Below are 25,600 nucleotides of genomic sequence, written 5' to 3'. Positions count from 1 at the left end.
GTTTCGTTCGAAAGTTAGCGTGATTTCAACAGACGGACGGACATGCTCAGATCGACTCAGAATTTCACCACGACCCAGAATATATATAATTTATGGGGCCTTAGAGCAATATTTCGATGTGTTACAAACGGAATGACAAAGTTAATATACCCCCATCCTCTGGTCGAGGATATAATAAAATTTTGACAAAAATTTTTTAACAAGTTTTCTGTAAATTTTGATAAAATTTTCTATAGAAATTAACTTTTGACCAAATTTTCTATAGAAATTTTGAGAAAACTTTTAATAGAAATAAAATTTTTACAACATTTTCTTTAGAAATAAAATTTTGATAAATAGAAATAAAGTTTTTACAAAATTTTCTATAGAAATAAAATTTGACAAAATTTTCTATAGAAATAAAATTTTGACAAAATTTTCTATACAAATAAAATTTGCAACGAAAATACTCAGAATATTCCCTGTGCCAAAATTTTCTATAGAAATAAAGATTTGACAAAAATTTTATATAGAAATACAATTTTGACAAAATTTTCTATAGAAATAAAATTTTGAGAAAATTTTCTATAGAAATAAACTTTTGACCAAATTTTCTATAGAAATTTTGAGAAAACTTTTTATAGAAATAAAATTTTTACAACATTTTCTTTAGAAATAAAATTTTGATAAAAAGAAATAAAGTTTTTACAAAATTTTCTATAGAAATAAAATTTGACAAAATGTTCTATAGAAATAAAATTTTGACAAAATTTTCTATACAAATAAAATTTGCAACGAAAATACTCAGAATATTCCCTGTGACAAAATTTTCTATAGAAATAAAGATTTGACAAAAATTTTATATAGAAATACAATTTTGACAAAATTTTCTATAGAAATAAAATTTTGAGAAAATTTTCTTTAGATATAAAATTTTGAGCAAATTTTCTATAGTAGGTTAGGTTAGGTTAGGTGGCAGCCCGATGTATCAGGCTCACTTAGACTATTCAGTCCATTGTGATACCACATTGGTGAACTTCTCTCTTATCACCGAGTGCTGCCCGATTCCATGTTAAGCTCAATGACAAGGGACTTCCTTTTTCTAGCCGAGTCCGAACGGCGTTCCACACTGCACTGAAACCACTTAGAGAAGCTTTGAAACCCTCAGAAATGTCACCAGCATTACTGAGGTGGGATAATCCACCGCTGAAAAACTTTTTGGTGTTCGGTCGAAGCAGGAATCGAACCCACGACCATGTGTATGCAAGGCGGGCATGCTAACCATTGCACCACGGTGGCTCCCAAATTTTTTTCTATAGTAATAAAAATTTTGATGAAAACAGTCAACATCGTATTAATACGAGAGAATTTGTATTATGTTAAAATGCGGGATTTTTGGGGTCGAAAGCATCTCAATTTGGAGACAAAAGTCCGAGAAATATAGCCAATACTACCTGAGTGGCAGCACATTTTTCAGTCTGGCTTGGACAAATCCGTCCACATGTGGTGAACTTTGCTCATATTACAGAATACTGTTCGATTTTGCACATCATTACATATAACCTCACTTAAACACCATAACTAACCTCACATTGTGTACTAACCTCTAAAGCACATTCATCTCTCACCATATACAATACTTCCCATATCTATCTTTTCAATCTTCCCCCATCCTCAAAATTTAGGTAAAGAGACAAATGCTTTGAATACATCAACATGTTCGGATTCAGCTGTTACCAGAAGACGTCGCAAAAATGTTAGTAATAAATTGACTTCATCATCGGAATCGACAACGGGCAGTGAAAATCGTTTGAATCGCCTTAGCTTGGCTGGAACCTCGGTATATGCTGGACATTTGTCATCATTGGTTTTGGGCAAGATCAAATCATTGTGGAGTGTTAATTCCAATTCATCGGATGGTGGATTGAATCAATTTGCAGGCAGGATTATATTTTCTACACTAAATACATTTGGAGTTTTTTGTTTTTGTTTTTTTATTTTTAATCAGTTTTTTTTTTTCTTTTTTTAAATCCAGTGGTATAAATTTGGAGAACTTGAAATTTATAGATTTTTCGAAAGCCTGGTAGTGCTTATTCGGGATGTCATAGTCAATGAATAGACCTTTGTAAAATAATCCGTTTTGTATTTTTCTTACTTTTCCAAAAAAAAAATTAACTCATTCCATCTTTCTATCGCGGGTAAGGCCTTACATCACATGTGTTTTTGTAATTTGTGAGTCCTAAATACATAATCGGTTTCGTAAGACTTCCTATAAAACGTTCACGATAAGGTCTTATACCATAGAAGATCCTCAGAGAGCCCTTGCTCAGGAGGTTACAACTCAGCTGAGAGAAACATATGAGACACCATCAAGCCGGACCTACATTCCCCGCATAACTCGGTGAAGAAATGGGCCCTGCTTTATTAGTTCTGCTGAGAAATCAGTTAACAGAATGTGAAGAACACCAAGAAAGTCAAAGAATATAAACTTAATAATGGAAGCGGTGGCTTCTTTGTGGCTGAAGTAACCAACTTTCAGATTTCGCCGACTATAAATTTCGGATGAGGAGATCTTCAATCCTCCTTTCCTTGGAAGTTTCAACTCTTCTTAGACATTCATGTTGCTGAGATACGGAAGATCAGCTAGAGAGTCAACAACTTCAAGCACACTATATGGTCAGATACCATGGCGGATGTCTACAAGAAGTGTCGGCTTCCGATTTCGACATCTCTGAATTTGGGATGTTTGAAAATTGGAGGAAAGCCAATGGAGTTATTTTCAAAGAGTCTTTCTCTTGGATGTTCCATCTCTTCTTCGACATTCATGTTGCCGAGAGGAACATCTGAGAAACCATTGGCATAGCGGTATAAACCTGTTCGTCGTATTCATCAAACGGAACCTACTGAAGATCAGCCAAGAGAGTCAACGACTCCAACTCCTTGGAAGTTTCAACTCTTCTTAGACATTCATGTTGCTGAGATACGGAATATCAGCTAGAGAGTCAACAACTTCAAGCACAATATATGGTCAGATACCATGGCGGATGTCTACAAGAAGTGTCGGCTTCCGATTTCGACATCTCTGAATTTGGGATGTTTGAAAATTGGAGAAAAGCCAATGGAATTATTTTCAAAGAGTCCTTCCCTTGGATGTTCCAACTCTTCTTCGACATTCATGTTGCCGAGAGGAACATCTGAGAAACCATTTGCATAGCAGTATAAACCTGTTCGTCGTATTCATCAAACGGAACCTACTGAAGATCAGCCAAGAGAGTCAACGACTCCAAGCAGAGTATATTGGAAGATCTTCAAAAAGTCCTTCCCCTGGAGGGAAAGACTCTCTTTTGCTGAGAGGAACATCTGAGATGCCGTAGGAATCGGAAGATCAGCAAGAGAATCATCGACTCCAAGTAGAATATATGGTCATATCCCATGACGGATATCTACAAGAAGCGGCGGCTTCCGATTTCGACATCTCTGAATTTCGTATGTTAAAAAATACGAAGACGCATCAGTTAACGGAATCTGAAGATCAGTAAGGGAGTCAACGACTCGACGCGGATTATATGGAAGAAAGCCAATGGGAAGATCTTCAAAGAGCCCTTATTTTGAAGGTTCCTACATCAACTCATTTTTATTAACACTGCTGACGAATAAGTTAAAGGAATCGGAAGGTCAGCAAGAGAGTCAATGACTCCAAGCAGAGTATATGGTCAGATCCCATGAACGAACGAAGGGCTGGAAAAATACCTGCCAAGACTTGCATTATCCTGGTGGATGCCTTGTGCGAAGCCGAATATCATCGTCCCGAGCATGATCATACAATAGCCACATTTCTTGCCAACATGACACAACACCTCCCCTCATGGTTGAAGGTTGTGGCCACCGTTAGAACTCAAAGGAATCGGAAGATCAGCAAGAAAGTCAACGACTCCAAGCAGAGCATATGGTCAGATCCCATGGACGGAGTTTTAATGGAAGCGGTGGCTTCTTTGTCACTGAACTAACCAACCCCCCGATTTCGCCATCTGTGAAATCCGGGCGTGTACAAATTAGAGAAAAATCAATGGGACTTTTCTCTAAAAAAGAGTTAGAACTCCCTTCCCTTGGAGTTGCAACTCTTTTTTGACATTCATGTTGCTGAAAGAAACATCTGAGTTAAAGGAATCTAAAGATCAGCAAGAGAGTCAACGACTCCAGGCAGAATATATGGTCAGATTCCAAGGTCAGAGATCTAATGGAAGCGGTGGCTTTTTTGTGACTGACCTAGCCAATCTCTTCCGATTTTGCTTAATTCCGGATATGTATGAATTGGAGGAAAGACAATGGGAAGATTTTAAAAGAGCTCTTCTCTTGAACGCTCCAACTTTTCTTAGATATTCATATTGCTGAGAGAAATATCTGAGATACCATAGGAATCGGAAGATCAGCAAGAGGGTCAACGACTCCAAGCAGAATATATGGTTAGATCCCATGGCGGATATCTCAAAGAAGCGGAGGTAAGCCTATGGGAATAACTTCAAAGAGTCCTTCCCTTGGAGGTTCCAACTCTTCTTAGACATTCATGTTGCCGGGAGGAACACCAGATGTCTTCTTCAAGCGGAACCTAACTCTAACAACATAGCTCGCTGAAGACACTAATGGACCCTGCTTTATTATTACTGCTGACGAATCAGTTAACGGTATTTGAAGACTAGTAAGAGTGTCAACGACTCCAAACGGATTATATGGTCAGATTTCATGGACAGAAATTTAATCTAAGCCGCAACTTCTTTGTGACTGACGTAGCTAACCTTCCGATTTCGCCCTTTCTGAATTCGGAACATATATAAATCAAAGGAAGATATATCAAACGCCTAGGAAATAAGCTTCCACGTCTTCAAATTGTTAAACCTTACGGTGGAATTTGTCTCTTCCAAATGGGTCAATGGATTCCTAGTAAACTTACAACGGAAAGCCTTTCATAAGGTATCCACACATTATCGGTTAGAAGGTTTTCATCGAGTTATACCAACGGAATATGTTGTCTATATTTTTGAAAAGAAAGAGGACAGTAAGAAGATATGGTGGAAGACCTTCTTCGAGATATACAAATGGAATGAGCTACCGATATTTTCGAAAAGAAAGAGGATGTGGTACCGAAGATTTTACTTCGGAAGAATCCATAGATTTTCATTGACTTTATAGAGCATCTACGATTTACTAGTTCTCCAAATATATGTCACTGGAAGAGATTCTATATTGGATGTTGCATGTTTTTTTATTAATCTAAACGTTCAAGAATGACCATGTTTTACATCATTCCATCATATTCCATTTCAAGCATGACTAATAGCATTTTTTTGTTAAACTTTTCGTGTTAGCTATTTTCGTTTTGTTTTTCTGGTGGTGAAATTCCTATGGTCCTAATTAAATTTACCTCTATCCCTTGATTTTTTCAGGTTCTGATCATTTGGGCCATGAAGCCGAGAAGCAAAAAGATCAATTGCGAGCACGTTTGGGTTTACTGCTGGATCATGATAAGAATGGCAATATCAATACGAATACGAGTAGCAGTTCTTCCCAGAATATTAGTCCCGAACAAACATTGGCCACCGGAAGTTCTGGTTTATCCGTGGATCATTTTGGTGGTAGCCAACTATCGGTATCCACCAAAGACGATACCTATAGCCTAAGTGGTAAAATGAAAGCATGCTCCTTAACTGACAGTAATGGCTATGAAATTTTGCCTGTAAAGACCCGCAAATCAGTAGCTAGACGTTCCAATCGGTCGGCTCAAATGGGAGCGAATAGCAAACGTAATGCCATCTATAAGCCAACTCCAGTACAACCTGCCATCCAACTACCTTTGAAGCCATTGTTCTTTGAAGTGCCCTTACAGGAACCCGATCCTCCATTCATTGGCCGCCAATGGTTGATTCGTGAGTTGGCCAATACTTTGACAGCTACCGAAACACCCGGTGTATTGATCAATGGTAATCCTGGTACTGGTAAGACAGCCTTTATACTCCAACTTGTGGAATATTCCTGTTTTGGTCGGCGAAAAAATGCAACAGAGAGTGAACCGGATGGAATATACTACCAGATAAGTAATGTCACCGATCGAATGCGATCATTGGCCTCCCATGTGGTGGGCTATCATTTCTGCCAAGCTGATGCCAATTTAACTTGCCTGGTGCCCGATTTTGTGCACTCATTGGCTGCCCAACTTTGTCAAGCTCCTCAGTTGGCAGCCTACAGGGATTATCTTTTGAATGAAACCCATTTACAGGACATCCTGAGTGTTAAGGAATGCATTGCCGATGCTGAACGTGTGATGAAAATGGCCATATTGGAGCCCTTGGCCGTCCTAAAAAGGGCTGGAAAAATACCTGCCAAGACTTGCATTATCCTGGTGGATGCCTTATGCGAAGCCGAATATCATCGTCCCGATCATGGTCATACAATAGCCACATTTCTTGCCAAAATGACACAACACTTCCCCTCATGGTTGAAGGTTGTGGCCACCGTTAGAACTCAAATGCTGGAGTTTGTCAAAGGTCTGTCGTACACCAAAATGACCTTGGACAGTTGGGCTTCCAATGATCTCTTGCAGAAGGATATGCTCGACTACATAACCTTCCGCATCAATAACAGTGCCGATATTCAAAAGAACATTGCAGTCATCAAGGACCATAATACGGGTCAGCTGAAATTTATTGGTCATCTGCAAACTTTGACCAAGGGATCCATGCTCTATGCCAAACTCATTTTAGATCTCATTGAGAAAGGTCAATTGGTCATCAAGTCCACCAGTTATAAGGTTCTGCCAATTTCATTGGCCCAAATCTTTCTATTGCACTTTAATCTTCGTTTTCCCACATCGTGCAGTTTTGAAAAGGCTTCGCCCATATTGAATGCCTGCCTGGCGGCCTTATATCCACTGACCCTGAATGAGATCTATTACACGGTGTGTGCTATGAAAACCGATGAGGTTATGCCCTGGGATGAATTCATGCAAAGATTTAAACTTCTCGATGGTTTCCTAATCAAACGCATTGACAATACCTACATGTTCTTCCATTCGTCCTTCCGGGAGTGGTTGATACGACGCGATGAGGGTGAGTCTTCGAAATTTGTATGTGATTTTCGTGAGGGCCATGCTGCCATAGCATTCCGTTTGTCACGTCTGCAAGCCCCATTAGATCCCGAACAAACCATGGAGTTGGGCCATCATATGTTGAAGGCACATATCTATCGGAATAATCCGGGACCCCAGTCGCCTCGTGATATTCAGTCGTTTTGGGTATCGACAGTCTCCGACAATATATCCGCAGCCCTGGGCTCCCTGAGAAATGTCTACAGTCCGAATTTAAAGGTTTCCCGTCTAATCCTACTGGCCGGAGCTTCGCCCCACTATCGTACGGAATTTATGGGCGATGCCACTATATTGTGTATAGCAGCCTATGAAGGTATTGTTCCCATGGTCAGTTTATTGCTGGAATTTGGGGCCGATGTTGGTTTGACCAATAGCCAAGGATGTACGCCGCTGATTTTGGCTGCCATGCGGGGCCATTGTGATGTGGTGCGCTTACTTGTGGCTGCGGGCAGCAGTTTGGGCCAGTGTGACACCACGCAAAGATGTGCTTTGGTCCAGGCAGCCAGAATGGGACGCTTGAATGTTGTTAAATATTTGCTAGCATGTGATTGGACCCCTAGGCCAGACTCCAATGATGTGAGTCTACCCGCGGCCCTCCACCAATCTCTTATAGCTGCAGCCTCTCAGGATCACATTACAATCCTCGAAGATCTATTGGATATGGATGAAATTGATATTAATGCTATAGAGCCCTGTTCAGGAGAGCTGGCCCTCACTTCGGCTGCTCGTAGTGGATGCCTGAATACTGTGGAAGTATTGCTAAGCCGTGGGGCCAGCATTGATCTACACAATAAACAGGGCTTCACCGCATTGGGGTTATCCGTCAAGGAGGGACACTGGGCTGTAGCCGACAAACTCTTGCAAACTGGAGCCGATTTGGATGAGCCAGTAACCTCGGCCCGCAAAACCTCTCTCATGATAGCTGCCGAAGAGGGCCATTTGGAAATATTAGAAATGCTTATCGAACGCGGAGCAAATCTGGAGACCCAGGATCATGAAGGCTTCACCGCTTTCTCTTGGGCTTGTCTGCGGGGACGTCAGACGGCCGCAAAAATACTCATTGAGAAAGGTTGCAATAAAAATCATGCCGATCAAAATGGTCGTACCGGTCTTGACCTGGCTGCCTATCAGGGTTCGGCCCATTTGGTTCAATATCTAATGGAGCAAGGTGGCAGCATCGAACATGTCGACTGCAATGGCATGCGTCCCTTAGATCGAGCAATTGCTTGCCGCAACATACAGGTTGTACAGGTTTTCTTACGTAAAGGTGCCAAATTGGGACCCACCACATGGTCCATGGCCATGGGTAAACCGGAAATATTGGTGGTCCTATTGAATAAGCTTTTGGAGGATGGCAATGTTTTGTACCGTAAAAATCGTTTCCATGAGGCGGCCCATCGTTACCAATATGCTTTGCGAAAAATATCGAATTTGGAAACACTTTTGGAGAGGAACTCCATATTTGCCCAGCTGAGAACGAATCTATTGTTGAATTTATCCAGATGCAAGAGGAAACTTAATGTAAGTATGAGGCGGGGGGAAAATCAAACACGAAATTTTCAATGAACCAGTAGACCTGTAGGGCTATAGGGCTGGAGGAAACCGGCCTTCCCTTTTTATCAGTGTCCATTTTTTTATTCTAATTTGAATTTCATTTTTTTTTTTCAGGAACTTGTTGAATCAATAGATTTGGCTACACAAGCGATTGTGCAAAAACCCAGCAGCTATGAAGGCTACTATGCTCGGGCAAAAGCACGCATGGAACATGGCGATCTCAATGAAGCACTAACCGACGCCAATGAGGCCATGCAAAAGGCTGCCCAAAGTGGTGTCCTAACCGAAGTAGTTGAAGTCCTCAAGCGAATACAAAGTGAACTACTGACACGTATCACAAACGAGGGACGTAATCAAACATCCTCGTCAACTTCGTCCGGTTACGAAGTGTGTGGTGGTGGAAGTGGAAGTGTTACTGCGGCAGCTACAGTCTCATCAAACGGTGCCTTTGAATCTCAAAATGAGATAACGGATTTATAGATGCCTGTTTTGGAGAGTCCAAATCGAATAAGAAAAAAAAAACGCATATCATCTATCTGTAACTTATACGAAATACAGAAATTAATAATAATTACGATTTTGCAAATATTTACATTAATAATACATACATATAAATACATAAAAATTGTTTTGAGTTATAATATATACATACATACATATATACAAATATTTTACTTAAATTGTTTTTTTTTATGTTTTATTTTTTGCTCTAAAATTCATTTAAAATTTGTATTTAATTGAGAGTTTTGTTTAATTACTTAAAAACAGAAAGATTGGTTTAATATTTATAATAAATTATTTTCTTTATAGATATAAATAAATATTTATACATTTAATAGTTGCATTAGAATAAAAACAAATATATTAATGTGTTTTTTCTCTATTGGTATTAGCAATTTAGTTGGCAACGAAAATTTTCTCAAAATTTTATTTCTATATAAAAATTTTGTCAAAATTTTATTTCTATAAAAAAATTTTTCAAAGTTGTATTTCTATAGAAAATTTTGTCAAAATTTTATTTCTATAGCACATTTTGTCTAAATTTTATTTCTATAGAACATTTTGTTAAAATTTTATTTCTAAAGAAAATTTTGTCAAAATTTTATTTCTATAGAACATTTTGTTAAAATTTTATTTCTATAGAAAATTTTGTACAAATTTTATTTCTATAGAAAATTTTGTCAAAATTTTATTTCTAAAGAAAATTTTGTCAAAATTTTATTTCTATAGAACATTTTGTTAAAACTTTGTTTCTAAAGAAAATGTTCACAAAATTTTATTTCTAAAGAAAATTTTGTCAAAATTTTATTTCTATAGAAAATTTTGTCAAAATTTTATTTCTATAGAAAATTTTATCAAAATTTTATTTCTATAGAAAATTTTGTCGAAATTTTATTTCTATAGAAAATTCTGTCAAAATTTTATTTCTAAAGAAAATGTTGTCAAAATTTTTTTTCTATAGAATATTTTGTTAAAATTTTATTTCTAAAGAAAATGTTCACAAAATTTTATTTCTATAGAAAATTCTGTCAAAGTTTTATATCTAAAGAAAATTTTGTCAAAATTTTATTTCTATAGAAAATTTTGTCAAAATTTTATTTCTATAGAAAATTTTGCCAAAATTTTATTTCTAAAGAAATGTTCACAAAATTTTATTTCTATAGAAAATTCTGTCAAAATTTTATTTCTATAGAAAATTTTGTCAAAATTATATTTCTATATAAAAATTTTGTCACAATGTTATTTCTATAGAAAATTTTGTTAAAATGTTATTTCTATAGAAAATGTTGTCAACATTTTATTTCTATAGCACATGTTGTGTAAATTTTATTTCTATAGAAAACTTTGTGAAAATTTTATTTGTATAGAAAATTTTGTCAAAATTTTATTTCTATAGAACATTTTGTTAAAATTTTATTTCTATAGAAAATTTTATCAAAATTTTATTTCCATAGAAAATTTTGTTAAAATTTTATTTCTATATAAAATTTTGTCAAAATTTTATTTCTATCGAAAATTTTGTCAAAATTTTATTTCTATCGAAAATTTTGTCAAAATTTTATATCTATAGAAAATTTTGTCAAAATTTTATATCTATAGAAAATTTTGTCAAAATTTTATATCTATAGAAAATTTTGTCAAAATTTTATTTCTATAGAAAATTTTGTCAAAATTTTATTTCTATAGAAAATTTTGTCAAAATTTTATTTCTATAGAAAATTTTGTCAAAATTTTATTTCTATAGAAAATTTTGTCAAAATTTTATTTCTATAGAAAATTTTGTCAAAATTTTATTTCTATAGAAAATTTTGTCAAAATTTTATTTCTATAGAAAATTTTGTCAAAATTTTATTTCTATAGAAAATTTTGTCAAAATGTTATTTCTATAGAAAACTTTGTGAAAATTTTATTTGTATAGAAAATTTTGCCAACATTTTATTTGTATAGAAAATTTTGTCAACATTTTATTTCTATAGAAAATTTTATCAAAATTTTATTTCCATAGAAAATTTTGTTAAAATTTTATTTCCATAGAAAATTTTGTTAAAATTTTATTTCTATAGAAAATTTTGTTAAAATTTTATTTCTATAGAAAATTTTGTTAAAATTTTATTTCTATATAAAATTTTGTCAAAATTTTATATCTATAGAAAATTTTGTCAAAATTTTATATCTATAGAAAATTTTGTCAAAATTTTATATCTATAGAAAATTTTGTCAAAATTTTATATCTATAGAAAATTTTGTCAAAATTTTATTTCTATAGAAAACTTTATTTATATAGAAAATTTTATTAAAATTTTATTTCTATATAAAATTTTGTTAAAATTTTATTTCTATATAAAATTTTGTCAAAATTTTATTTCTATATAAAATTTTGTCAAAATTTTATTTCTATCGAAAATTGTGTCAAAATTTTGTATCTATAGAAAATTTTGTCAAAATTTTATATCTATAGAAAATGTCAAATTTTTATTTTTATATAAAAATTTTGTCAAAATGTTATTTCTATAGAAAATTTTGTCCAAATTTTATTTCTATAGGAAATTTTGTTAAAATGTTATTTCTATATGAAATGTTTTCCAAATTTTATTTCTATATAAAATTTTGTCAAAATTTTATTTCTATAGAAAATTTTGTCAAAAATTTTATTTCTATAGAAAATTTTGTCAAAAATTTTATTTCTATAGAAAATTTTGTCAAAAATTTTATTTCTATAGAAAATTTTCTCAAAATTTTATTTCTATAGAAAATTTTCTCAAAATTTTATTTTTATAGAAAATTTTCACAAAATATTATTTCTATAGAAAATTTTCTCAATTTATATTTCTATAGAAAATCAAATGAGATGGATGAATTCTGTTTTATTTTCCAATTGTGGTCCTTTATTCATTTACTAAAATTTTTCTAATTTTATACTCGTATGATACACATCAATGCTCTATACGAATGTATACATGGTTTACTATTAATAGTTGTTTTTTATAATGTTACTTAGCCTAGCATTGTATAAATGGTAAATATAATTACAGAAAATACTTAGAACAGCATTTAGTCTTGTTTGTTTTACTTGTGGTCATTGTTAAGTCATTGTTAATTAGAATTACATAGATGGAGCACCTTTTGGACAGGATCATTCAATTCTTTTTGTTATGTTCCAATTCGATGAAGCTGTTATTATGCTTAGTTACTAATGGTACCATAACTTGTAGATAGGGTTCATAATCAGGAACTGAAAGATAGAAATATATATTTTTATATAGAAATATTCAATAGAAATTTGTATATAAATGGGAGGATAAAAGTTGTCCTTGCTTTTTCCTCTAAAAGTTTCTATATATAACATTTTGATAAAAATTTTCTATAGGCATAAAATTTTGACAAAAGTTTCTATAGAAATAAAATTTTTTAAAAACTTTCTATAGACATAAAATTTTGACAAAATTTTCTATAGAAAAAAATTTTGACAAAATTTTCTAGGAAATAAAATTTTGACAAAATTTTCTATAGAAATCAAATTTTGTGAAAACTTTCTATAGGCATAACATTTTGACAAAATTTTCTATAGAAAAAAAAATTGATAAAATTTTCTATAGAAATAAATTTTTGACAAAATTTTCTATAGAAATCAAATTTTGACAAAATTTTCTACAGAAATCAAATTTTGACAAAATTTTCTATAGAAATCAAATTTTGACAAAATTTTCTATAGAAATCACATTTTGACAAAATTTTCTATAGAAATAAAATTTTAACAAAATTTTCTGTAGAAATAAAATTTTGATAAAATTTTCTATAGAAATAAAATTTTGACAAAATTTTCTATAGAAATAAAATTTTGACAAAATTTTCTATAGAAACAAAATTTGGACAAAATTTTCTAGAGAAATAAAATTTAAACAAAATTTTCAAGAGAAATAAAATTTTGACATTTTTTATAGAAATAAGATATTGACAAAATTTTCTATAGAAATAAGATTTTGATTTTTGCTAAAATTTTCTTCAAATTTTGTTATATTATTTTTGGCACGAGTGCCAACTGTGTCTTTAACTCACCTTGCTCGAGTAGCGATTCCAGATCTTCTGGATTATCCAAAGTAGGTATATCAGCATTTGTAGATTCCTTTAGAATGACAATAATTTCTTTAGAAGCCTTCAACAAAAATAACGGCACATTCATAGTGGTCAATTCTTTATTTAAAGCCCCAATACCTCTAGCAGCGGTAAAATCAAATTCTATAAAAAACAAAAAAAAAATCCAACATCTAGTTAATTTATTAATTAGTTTGCCCCAAAAAATGGATCATACCATCAACATTGGAACAATCCAATATAACTGGAGCAGAGCCATGTATTTCGAGAGATTTTGAGATACCAGAACGTACCCACTCTATAGCTGGGAAATATAAAGAGCTATGCTTGGGTCTTATTAGTATATAGGAAGTACCATGGCTGGTCTGAAAACAAGAAAAGAGGAATGAATCACTGTTATTTACTTAAGCAAAATCTCTGGAGGACTTACACTCAATTTATTTACTGTAAGGACAGGTCTAGCTACTCGATATACTAGAAATGCTACATCGGTGCCCACACCTAAAAGTAAACCAACTTCAACACCCACGGCCAAACTCATAACAAAGGTAATGGCTCCGGGTAAGAGTTCGCGACGACTGCAACGCCATAAGGGTTTTATAACCTAAAAGAAAAAAACAGAGAATAATACAATCTTGGTATGCATTTTTTATGTAAAAGCTCAAGTAAGGAAGAGTTCAGGTCCGAAAAACTAAATTTTGCACATAAAATTAGTGGCTGTACAAGTGGCCAGGCGCTTGATTAGGAAGGGGATGATAGTAAAAAAAATGCATCTCCACTTTTCACAATGATTGTTTATGAACCTCATCCACGTATCTGGAACACGTTTACCAATCGTGCCAAAAGTAAACTACCAAAATATGAAGAAAATTTTACCACAATTCTACCAAACTAAAAAAATCCCAAATAAATATTTGTAGAAATAGAAAATTTTGTCAAAATTTTATTTCTATAGAAAATTTGTCACAATTTTATTTTTATAGAAATTTTCTTTCAATAGAAAATTTTATCAAAATTTTATTTCTATTTTTTCTCAAAATTTTATTTCTATAGAAATTTTTTCAATATGTTATTTCTTTAGAATTTTTTTTTCAAAATTTTATTTCTACAGAAAATTTGGCCATAGCAAATTTTGTCAAAATGGTATTTCTATAGAAAATTTTCTCAAAATTTTATTTCTATAGAAAATTTTCTCAAAATTTTATTTCTATAGAAAATTTTGTCAAAATTTTATTTCTAAAGAAATTTTTGTCAAAATTATATTTTTATAGAAAATTTTAGCAAAATTTTATTTCTATAGAAAATTTTATCAAAATTTTATTTCTATAGAAAATTTTATCAAAATTTTATTTTTATAGAAAATTTTGTCAAAATTCTATTTCTATAGAAAATTTGTCACAATTTTATTTCTGTAGAAAATTTTGTCAAAATTGTATTTTTATAGAAAATTCTAACAAAATTTTATTTCTAAAGAAAATTTTGTCAAAATTGTATTTTTATAGAAAATTTTGTCAAAATTTTATTTCTATAGAAAATTTTAACAACATTTTATTTCTATAGAAAATTTTAACAAAATTTTATTTCTATAGAAAATTTTGCTAAAATGTTATTTCTATAGAAAATTTTGTCAAAATTGTATTTTTATAGAAAATTTTATTTCTTTAGAAAATTTTGTCAAATTTTATTTCTAAAGAAAATTTTGTCAAAAATGCATTTTTGTGAAAAATTTTAACAAAATTTTATTTCTATAGAAAATTTTGTCAAAATTTTATTTCTATAGAAAATTTTGTCCAAATTGTATTTTTATAGAAAATTTGATTTCTATAGAAAATTTTGTCAAAATTTTATTTTTATAGAAAATTTTGTCAAAATTTTATTTTTATAGAAAATTTTGTCAAAATTTTATTTTTATAGAAAATTTTGCCAAATTTGTATTTTTATAGAAAATTTTAACAAAATTTTATTTCTATAGAAAATTTCCTCAAAGTTTTATTTCTATAGATTTTATTTCTACAGAAAATTGAAATTTCCTCAAAGTTTTATTTCTATAGAAATTTTCAATATGTTATTTCTATAGAAATTTTGTTTCAAAATTTTATTTCTACAGAAAATTTGGCCATAGTAAATTTTGCCAAATTTTATTTCTATAGAAAATTTTGTCACAATTTTATTTCTATAGAAAATTTTGTCAGAATTGTATTTTTATAGAAAATTTTAACAAAATTTTATTTCTATAGAAAATTTTGTCAAAATTTTATTTCTATAGAAAATTTTATCAAAATTTTATTTTTTTAGAAAATTTTGTCAAAATTTTATTTCTATAGAAAATTTGTCACAATTTTATTTCTGTGAAAATTTTGTCAAAATTTTATTTCTAAAGAAAATTTTGTCAAAAATGTATTTTTGTAGAAAATGTTAACAAAATTTTATTTCTATAGAAAATTTTGTCAAAATTTTATTTCTATAGAAAATTATGTAAAAAATTTTATTTCTATAGAAAATTTTGTCAAAATTGTATTTTTATAGAAAATTTTAACAAAATTTTATTTCTATAGAAAATTTTATCAAAATTTTATTTTTATAGAAAATTTTGTCAAAATTTTATTTCTATAGAAAATTTTGTCAAAATTTTATTTTTATAGAAAATTTTGCCAAAATTGTATTTTTATAGAAAATTTTAACAAAATTTTATTACTATAGAAAATTTCCTCAAAGGTTTATTTCTATAGAAATTTTTTTCAATATGTTATTTCTATAGAAATTTTGTTTCAAAATTTTATTTCTACAGAAAATAGAAATATAGAAAATTTTGTCAAAATTTTATTTCTAAAGAAAATTATGTAAAAAATTTTATTTCTATAGAAAATTTTGTCAAAATTGTATTTTTATAGAAAATTTTAACAAAATTTTATTTCTATAGAAAATTTTGCCAAAATTTTATTTCTATAGAAAATTTTGTCAAAATTTTATTTTTATAGAAAATTTTGTCAAAATTGTATTTTTATAGAAAATTTTAACAAAATTTTATTTCTATAGAAAATTTTATCAAAATTTTATTTTTTTGAAAATTTTGTAAAAATTTTATTTCTATAGAAAATTTTGTCAAAATTTTATTTCTAATGATTTTTTTTTTCAAAATTTTATTTCTAAAGAAAATTTTGTCCAAATTGTATTTTTATAGGATATTTTAACAAAATTTTATTTCTATATAAAATTTTTTCAAAATTTTATCTTTATAGAAAATTTTGTCAAAATTTTATTTCTATAGAAAATTTTATCAAAATTTTATTTCTATAGAAAATTTTATCAAAATTTTATTTCTATAGAAAATTTTGTCAAAATTTTATTTCTATAGAAAATTTTATTAAAATTTTATTTCTATAGAAATTTTGTCGAAATTTTATTTCTATAGAAAATTATGTAAAAAATTTTGCCATTCTATAGAGAATTGAAGTTCCTCTTAGTTGGAGAGGAATGGTTTGCAAAATCTACTGAAACATCAAGAACCAATCCAATCTACTAAACACTAAAAAATCTACCATTTTTGGTAGAATTCTACCAACTGTGGCAACCGTGATCTGGAAACCTGGTATTTCAGAGGGCTACCAGCTTTACAGACCAGTAATCAAGCCCCCAATCTCGTTTGGGAAGATCGTCGATCGTAGGTGATGTAAAAGATGTCGTCGATAATATCTAATACAAATTTTGTAGATGGGAAAACTGTGGGCACGATGAGTTTCCCGTTTGCTTGTTCTGGACAACTAGCGCTACCTTACGACAATTTCAGAGCATTCCCGCAGTTCGGGGACAATATAAGGGAGTCTCTGTATCGTATAAGGGAGTCTCTGTATCGTATCGTGACTGCCGACAATCCACTGAAATACACCACAGTGTCTAACAAACATTGGTGACAGGTGGTTATTACTGACAGGTGATGGTCTTCCACCCAGCACAACGCTACATTAGTAGGAATATTTTGCCCTCTGAACCACTGCCGTGTGTGCCGCCCTAAATGCCGTTTTATTCCCTCATAACTGTCATCATCAATTACGTCGTCAATTGACTGTATCTCTTTCCAGATATTGGAGGTCGAAGTGTTGCTTCACCGAGATGATTTTGGAAAACATGCTGGTATTTTGGGGTGCCATCCGGTGGCCATCCGCAGCGCAGTATTTTGCACCGTTTGCAGATTTCTACAATGGGTAGCGTTAATACGGGGATTCCCAACGGTCGATAAGGTAACGCTCAATAGACTCATATATCTGTTTTATCGTTTCTTTATCTTTACCCCAAGTGCCTTCAGGATCTTGTTTCCACTCTCAACGTTGTTAGCTACCATTTCCGAATCATTATTTTTGCTTTCACCACAATACTCACCTCAAATTCAATCATAAATATCACCGCCGATATAATCACAGCACTTAATGAAGCCTTAGGAATGTACTGGAAATATGGGGCCAATAGGCCTAAAGCTAACAACACCAAAGCACTGGTATAAAAACCTCCAATTGGCGTCCTCACACCGCTAGCATGATTTACAGCACTACGTGAAAATGATCCCGTCACTGGTATCGATGAGAAGAACGATCCACAAATATTACTCAAAGACAAAGCCAAAAGTTCACGTGTAGGAGAAAGACCTGCTCCTCCAAAAGCTTTCGATATAGCCACATTACCCAAAACAGCGATAATGGGTAAAATTATCATAGACGGGCCTAGTTCTTCCAACATATCAGCATAGTCCCGATGAATCTCGGTACCATTGGAACTAATAATGCTTGTTTCAAATTTAGGCAAATTGAAACCAGGTAAACCGCTTTTCACTTTTCCCGTAAGAATGAAGGGACAGTTGTCACCACTCTGGCAAGTGTAATAGGCAATGATACTGCTTATCAAGACAATTAAAGCATTTCGACCGGTGGCAATTATCCATAGAAAGCCTTTGAGGAATTTATTACCATTTGGAAGTTTCAGATCTTTCAATTTCTATAAAAAAAGAAAACTACATTAAAATGGATTTTAAAATGAGACAATGAGGAAACTCTTACCCTTAGTAGCAGTAATATAATTATGGCACTAAAGCCCAAACTAAAGTCTCCAAAACGTAATTTATCTAAATTTAGGAATACTGATTTCATGGTATTAACAAATCCCGATCCAGAACCACCACGCAAGCCCAAAAGACCCTTAAACATAAAAATGTTATTAAAATTCAGAAGTCTATAAAAAAAAAATTAAATAATTTACTAACCTTGAGTTGGGAGGTTCCAATTATTACAGCTGTGGCTGAAGTGAAGCCAACAGTAACCGGCAAGGAAATCAAATCCACTAAGGCTCCTAAAAGTAAAAATAAATAATTGAAAATTTTATTGCAAATATTATACTTTTATAAAATTTCAACATTGAGCTAGACATAGAATCGTTAATAAGAGAGCAAGTTTAGAAAATCTAGCTAATTAGGCATAGAAATGGTTCAACGATCTGAGTTTATTCCTGCCAAAAAAAATCACGTTTTACTGATGTCATGAACTCTGGTAGAACTCCAGCATTAGGCCAGGGCTGCCAATTTTGCCGATTTATTGGAATTTTGACGATTTTTAACTCAAAAAATAACAAATGCCGATTTTCCGATTTTTGTCCCAAAAATGACGGTATTAGCCCCGTTCAAAAATTGACTAGAAGCAGACATCAAAAGAGAGAATGCGTCAAAATTTTATTTCTATAGAAAATTTTGTTAACATTTTTAATTCTATAGAAAATTTTGTAAAAATTTTATTTCTATAGAAAATTTTGTCAAAATTTTATTTCTATAGAAAATTTTTTATCAAAATTGTATTTCTATAGAAAATTTTGTTAAAATTTTATTTCTATAGAAAATTTTGTCAAAATTTTATTTCCATAGAAAATTTTGTCCAAATTTGATTTCTATAGAAAATTTTGTCCAAATTTTATTTCTAAAAACAATTTTGTTATTTCTATCGAAAATTTTGTCCAAATTTTATTTCTAAAAATAATTTTGTCAAAATTTTATTTCTATAGAAAATTTTGTTAAAATGTTATTTCTGTAGAAAATTTTGTCAAATTTTTATTTCTATAGAAAATTTTGTCAAAATTTGATTTCTATAGAAAATTTTGTCCAAATTTTATTTCTAAAAACAATTTTGTTATTTCTATAGAAAATTTTGTCCAAATTTTATTTCTAAAAATAATTTTGTCAAAATTTTATTTCTATAGAAAATTTTGTTAAAATGTTATTTCTGTAGAAAATTTTGTCAAATTTTTATTTCTATAGAAAATTTTGTCAAAATTTTATTTCTATAGAAAATTTTGTCAAAAATTTATTTATATAGAAAATTTTGTCAAAATTGTATTTCTATAGAAAATTTTGTCAAAATTGTGTTTCCATAGAAAATTTTGTCAAAAATGTATTTATATAGAAAATTTTGTCAAAATTTTTAATTCTATAGACAATTTTGTCAAAATTTTATTTCTATAGAAAATATTGTTAAAATTTTATTGCTATAGAAAATTTTGTCCAAATTTTATTTCTATAGAAAATTTTGTCAAAAATGTATTTATATAGAAAATTTTGTCAACATTTTTAATTCTATAGAAAATTTTTTCAAAATTTTATTTCTATAAAAAATTTTGTCCAAATTTTATTTCTATAGAAATTTTTGTCCAAATTTTATTTCTAAAAACAATTTTGTCAAAATTTTATTTCTATAGAAAATTTTGTCGAAATTGTGTTTCCATAGAAAATTTTGTCAAAAATGTATTTATATAGAAAATTTTGTCAAAATTTTTAATTCTATAGAAAATTTTTTCAAAATTTTATTTCTATAAAAAATTTTGTCCAAATTTTATTTCTATAGAAAATTTTGTCCAAATTTTATTTCTAAAAACAATTTTGTCAAAATTTTATTTCTATAGAAAATTTTGTCGAAATTGTGTTTCCATAGAAAATTTTGTCAAAAATGTATTTATATAGAAAATTTTGTCAAAATTTTTAATTCTATAGAAAATTTTGTCAAAGTTTTATTTCTATAGAAAATATTGTTAAAATTTTATTGCTATAGAAAATTTTGTCAAAATTTTATTTCTATGGAAAATTTTTATGAAAATTTTATTTCTATAGAAAATTTTGTAAAAATTTTATTTCTATAGAACATTTTTTTAAAATGTTATTTCTGTAGAAAATTTTGTCAAAATTTTATTTCTATAGAACATTTTGTTAAAATTTTATTTCTATAGAAAATTTTGTCAAAATGTTATTTCTATAGAAAATTTTGTTAAAATTTTATTTCTATAGAAAATTTTGTCAAAATTGTATTTCTATAGAAAATATTGTCAAAATTTTATTTCTATAACTAGAACACTTTGTTAAAATTTTATTTCTATAGAACATTCTTGCAAATAATTTATTTCTATAGAACATGTTTGGCAATTTTTTTTCTATAAAAAATTTTTGCACATTTTTTTTAAATAAATTTTTATGTTATTTTTTTGAAGTGCATATTATGAAATGTTTTTTTATTGTTATTTTTAATCAAAGCTGAATTCATTATGCTTTTGTGGTTGAAATGCATAGTTATGTGTGTTTATTTTCTGTTTTGTTTTTTTTTTAATGAAATAAATACGTTTCTTTTTAACCAAAACATTATATATATATATATATATATATATATATATATATATATATATATATATATATATATATATATATATATATATATATATATATATATATATATATATATATATATATATATATATATATATATATATATATATATATATATATATATATATATATATATATATATATATATATATATATATATATATATATATATATATATATATATATATATATATATATATATATATATATATATATATATATATATATATATATATATATATATATATATATATATATATATATATATATATATATATATATATATGTATAACGTATAGTTTGGGGACAGTGTTTTTTTGTACTTTACTTTACAGTAAATTTTTATATTCTACTTTGTCGTACTATATATACTTATTTTTTCCAATTCCCATGTAAGGATCGTTATATACAACGTTTTTCCTTTGTATCGCATATTTCAAGGACTGTGTCATTTTATCGCATATTTCAAGGACGTGTACTCAAATTATACGATATATATAATACATAATAGTGTTGCCGCGCATACTTCGTTTTCACTGGTTTTTGTCTTCACTATTTTAGAGTTTCATACAATTACATTACAGAGGGCATTTACTGCAAATAATATTATCTCCAGAGGGCATCTTGATACAATTTATTACTATTTCCACACATTGTAGCGATTATCAGGATTGGTCCAAACAAAATATTGTTTGTATTCTTCTAACATATTATGTTTCACCTTAGGTATACACTGGTAGAAAAAGTTGTGATGCATTTTTTTGTGTTTATATTTTTTAATGCGCCAATTGGTTACTTCCATTCTTTTACTTGCAATATACTCTCTAGATCTGTATTTCTAAACACATATATGTTTTTAGGGTATTTTTATTTAATATATGTTTGCATCCAAGCATATTATATTTACAAACATTTTGTATCCCAAACATTGTATTAAAATTTACATTACAGAGGGCATTTACTACAAATAATATTATCTTCAAAGGGTATCTTGATACAATTTGTATATTTTTCACACATGTAAAAATGTAAAAAAATTAATTGTTTGGAACTCAAAACCATATAATTTTTACACCCAAACATATGAAAAACAGTCTTTTTTGTCCGTGTATATTTCCCAATTCCTTTGTCTAAATTCTCCAAATATATTTCATTTATCAACAAAATTAGTAATCAATCAATTTCTAACATCATTTCTATTAATAGAATCCCAAAAACATCGTATGATTTTAAAAATTCCCAATGAAGGATAAAGATTCGAAAAATGTCTGCAAAAAATGTTTTAGTTTTAACTATCAGATGTTACCTTATATATAATAAAACAAAATCCAAAAAATCTGAGTGCAACAGGATTTGAACCTAGACTTCAGGGCTCCTATTCCACCGCACTACATACCGTGCTACGTAAGCGCTGTTTGCTCCTTGACATTAGCACTTACAATACATATGCTATTGCACCATTTAACTTAAACAGAAAATCAAATCATTTACAAATGGCGGGAATTTCGCAAAGCTAGTATTTCATTCTAGTGTTACCAAGTGCAAATATATATAGTATTAAGTTACCTTATCACTGTCTGTAAAATTAAGAGTTTTTAGAATATGAATAATATCTATCGTTAAACAGATTTAAACACCACATTATAATAAGATTTGAAAAAAACGAAAAGAGCAGAACTTCTAGAAAAAGTATCAACGACACTTTATTAAAAAAAAAATAAAATAAAAATTTGTCAAATTTTCTTTTTTTTTTAGAAAACTTTGTTAAAATTTTATTGCTTCAGAAAATTTTGTCAAAACTTTAAATTTTATTTCTTTAGAAAATTATGTCAACAATTTATTTGTATAGAAAATGTGGTTAAAACTTTATTTCTTAATTACATTTTATGAAAAATTTAATGTTTTTAATTTTCCATATAATTTAAATTTTAAACAATTTCTAAAAAATAAAATTTTGGGAAAAAAATTTTAAAAGAAATCAAATTTTGACAAAATGATTTAAATTTTTTCCAAAATTTTATTTTTTAGAATTTTTTGAAATTTAATTTATATGGAAAGTTTTGTCATAATATTATTTATTTAGAAAATGTTGTTAAAAATAAAAAAAAATTTAAATTATTTAGAAAATTTTATCATTTTTTAGATTTTTATCTTATAAAATTTTTTAAAATTGTGTTTTTATGGACAATTTTAAGAAAATTTCTATAGGCAACTTGGTCAAAATTGTGGTTCCATAGAAAATATGATAAAAATTTGTTAAGAAAAAAAAGCAAACTTTATCATATCTTGTTTCTAGAGATTTTTGCTTCTGTAATTCATTTTGTTGCTATAGAAAGTTTTGTCGAAATTTCTTTCTTTATAACATTTTACCAATTTTTTAAGAAATGATTGTTTTAAAATGTTTTTTAATATAAAATTTTTCCTCCATGTACGTCAAAATGTTTATAAAAATTAGTTGTCGTCTTTAGAAAATTTTGTGATTTTTTTCAATAACTTTTGTTGTTTTCTTGTAGACATTTTTAGAAATTTAATCTCATTATAATTTTCCAAAGAACATTTTGTCATATATTTTCTAAAGAAAATTTTATTTTCAAATTGTGTTTCTATAAAGTTTCTTCTTAAACAATATATGTATTTCTTTATTAAATTGTTTTAAAAAATGTTCTTTGAAAATTTTGTCTAAGCCTTGTGAAAATTCTTGTTGAAATGGTTATTTCTATCGGAAAATTTGCTTCTACTGAAACTTTTTTCAAATTTGTCCTTCTACAGATTTTTTTTTCAAAATCTTTTGTAGCAGAAATTCTTGTTAAAAATGTTATTTCTATAAATAATTTGGTTAATAGTTTGTTTCTAAAGAAATTTCTGTTACCAAATTTTCGTGTAAAAAAATATTTCTACAGAAATTGTTATTAAAAACTTTATTTCTATCAGAAAATTTTGTGAACATTTTGCTTCTACAAAATTTTTCTTTACAGGTTTGTTTTTGTTTTTAAATGTTATTTCTATAATTGTTTTTCATAACAAATTTTAATTTGATAGAAGTTTTTTTTCTATTGAAACATTCTACATTAACTACATTAATTTTTCCTAAAATGTACTTAAGAAATAAAGTTTTAACAAAATCTTCTAAAGAAATAAAATTTTGAAAAGTTTTCCAAAGAAATAAAATTTTGAAAATTTTTTCAAAGAAATAAAGTTTTGAAAAAATTTTCTGAAGAAAAAAAATTTGACAGTTTTCTAAAAAAATAAAATTTTGACAAAATTTTCTGCAGAAATTAAATTTTGAAAAAAAAATATAAATTGTCCCTGATACTTTTCCTAGACGTTCTGGTCTTTTCTTTTAATATTATTATAATGCGGCATTTAGATCTGTTTAACGATATATATTGAACAAATGAATTCTAAAAACTCTTCATTTTGCCGACAGCGATAAGGTAACTTAATACTATATATATTTCACTTGGTAACACTGGAATGAGATACTAGTTTTGCGAAATTCCCGCCATTTGTAAATGATTTGTTTTTCTGTTTGTTATGTTAATTGGTGCAAATATACCATATGTATTGTAAGAGCGATCAGCGCTTGCGTAGCTCAGCATGCAGCGCTGTGAAGTGGGGGTCCTGAGGTCCAGGTTCAAATCCTGTAGCACCTAGATTTTTGGATTTTGTTTTATTATATATAAGGTATGATAGTTAAACCTAAAACATATTTTTGCAGACATTTTTCGAATTTTTATCCTTTATTGGGAATTTTTAAAATCAAACTATGTTTTTGGGATTCTATTAATAAAAATGATGTTAGAAATTGATTGATTACTAACTTTGTTGATAAATGAAATATATTTGGAGAATTTAGACAACATTTTCTAACGAAATAAAGGATTGATAACATTTTAAATATTACACAGAAAAAATATAGTCGTCAACATATAAAAAAAACAGACGGCGAGTATTATACGGCAGAGAACGATATAAATTATTGTACTTTCTAAAAGAGGATAATTTTTTCTATACCTTAGTTAGACGATTTGACTTAACAATGGACTTTTATACCTTTTATTATTCATAGAACAAAATTTTGAAATATTTTAGACAAAAACACAAAATTGTCTAAAAAAATTTTTTTTTTTTTATAAAAGCAAAATCTTCTATAAGAACAAAATTTTATATTGGAGAGCATTTTGTATATTTACAATTCAATAATAGAGATTGTAAAACCAAAATTTTTCATAATTTTCTACAAAGACAACACTTTGGCAAACTTTTGTATAGAAACAAAGTTTTTTTAATTTTTTTATAAAGTTCGTAAACAATTTTTTTCAATACAAAAGTTTGTCAAATTTCTTTATAGAAACTTTTGTCAAAGTTGTCTTTTTATAGAAAATTTTGTAAAACTTGTAGTTTTGCAGAAGATTTTTGCCAAAATTTTGTTTCTGTTGAAAATTTTGTCAATTATTTTTTATAGAACATTTTGTCATAATTTTATTTCTGTATAAAATTTTGTTAAAATTTTACTTACATAAAATATTTAGTCAAAATTTTGATTCTATAGGAAATTTTGTTATTATAGAAAGTTTTGTCAAAAGTATATTTCTGTAGAAACTCTTTTTTCGTTTATGAAAAACTTTATTTTTTGTTAAACATTGAATCTT

General features: G+C 28.6%; 2 protein-coding genes across 12 annotated transcripts in view; one reads left to right on the top strand and one right to left on the bottom strand.

Annotated features, from left to right (window-relative positions):
• The window catches only part of rols (zinc-RING finger and ankyrin repeat domain-containing protein rolling pebbles), a 253,722-nt gene extending 244,191 nt beyond the window's left edge, over positions 1–9,531 (top strand). For 7 of the 8 annotated variants that reach the window (XM_075303552.1, XM_075303558.1, XM_075303553.1 and 4 more), the window contains 2 exons: positions 5,421–8,638; positions 8,786–9,531. In XM_075303552.1, the coding sequence (XP_075159667.1) occupies positions 5,421–8,638; positions 8,786–9,151 (3,584 nt within the window). In that variant the 3' untranslated portion in view covers positions 9,152–9,531. Of the gene's footprint in view, positions 1–1,664; positions 1,920–5,420; positions 8,639–8,785 lie in introns of all 8 variants that reach the window. The other variant, XM_075303559.1, reaches the window with a different exon arrangement.
• Positions 9,532–12,029: 2,498 nt separating this feature from the next.
• Positions 12,030–25,600, bottom strand: part of LOC142234500 (sodium-independent sulfate anion transporter) — a 47,999-nt gene continuing 34,428 nt past the window's right edge. For all 4 annotated transcript variants that reach the window (XM_075305659.1, XM_075305662.1, XM_075305660.1 and 1 more), the window contains exons 4-10: positions 18,516–18,601; positions 18,313–18,450; positions 17,642–18,250; positions 13,695–13,868; positions 13,482–13,629; positions 13,229–13,408; positions 12,030–12,404 (exon numbers count right to left, since the gene is read on the bottom strand). In XM_075305659.1, coding sequence (XP_075161774.1) covers positions 12,310–12,404; positions 13,229–13,408; positions 13,482–13,629; positions 13,695–13,868; positions 17,642–18,250; positions 18,313–18,450; positions 18,516–18,601 — 1,430 coding nt within the window. In that variant the 3' untranslated portion in view covers positions 12,030–12,309. The remainder of the gene's footprint in view (positions 12,405–13,228; positions 13,409–13,481; positions 13,630–13,694; positions 13,869–17,641; positions 18,251–18,312; positions 18,451–18,515; positions 18,602–25,600) is intronic.

Source organism: Haematobia irritans, chromosome 4 (genome assembly GCF_050003625.1).
Source record: "Haematobia irritans isolate KBUSLIRL chromosome 4, ASM5000362v1, whole genome shotgun sequence".
NCBI lineage: Eukaryota > Metazoa > Arthropoda > Insecta > Diptera > Muscidae > Haematobia > Haematobia irritans.
The sequence above is the reverse complement of the archived record's forward strand: the minus strand, read 5'-3'. Positions and strand labels throughout refer to the sequence as shown.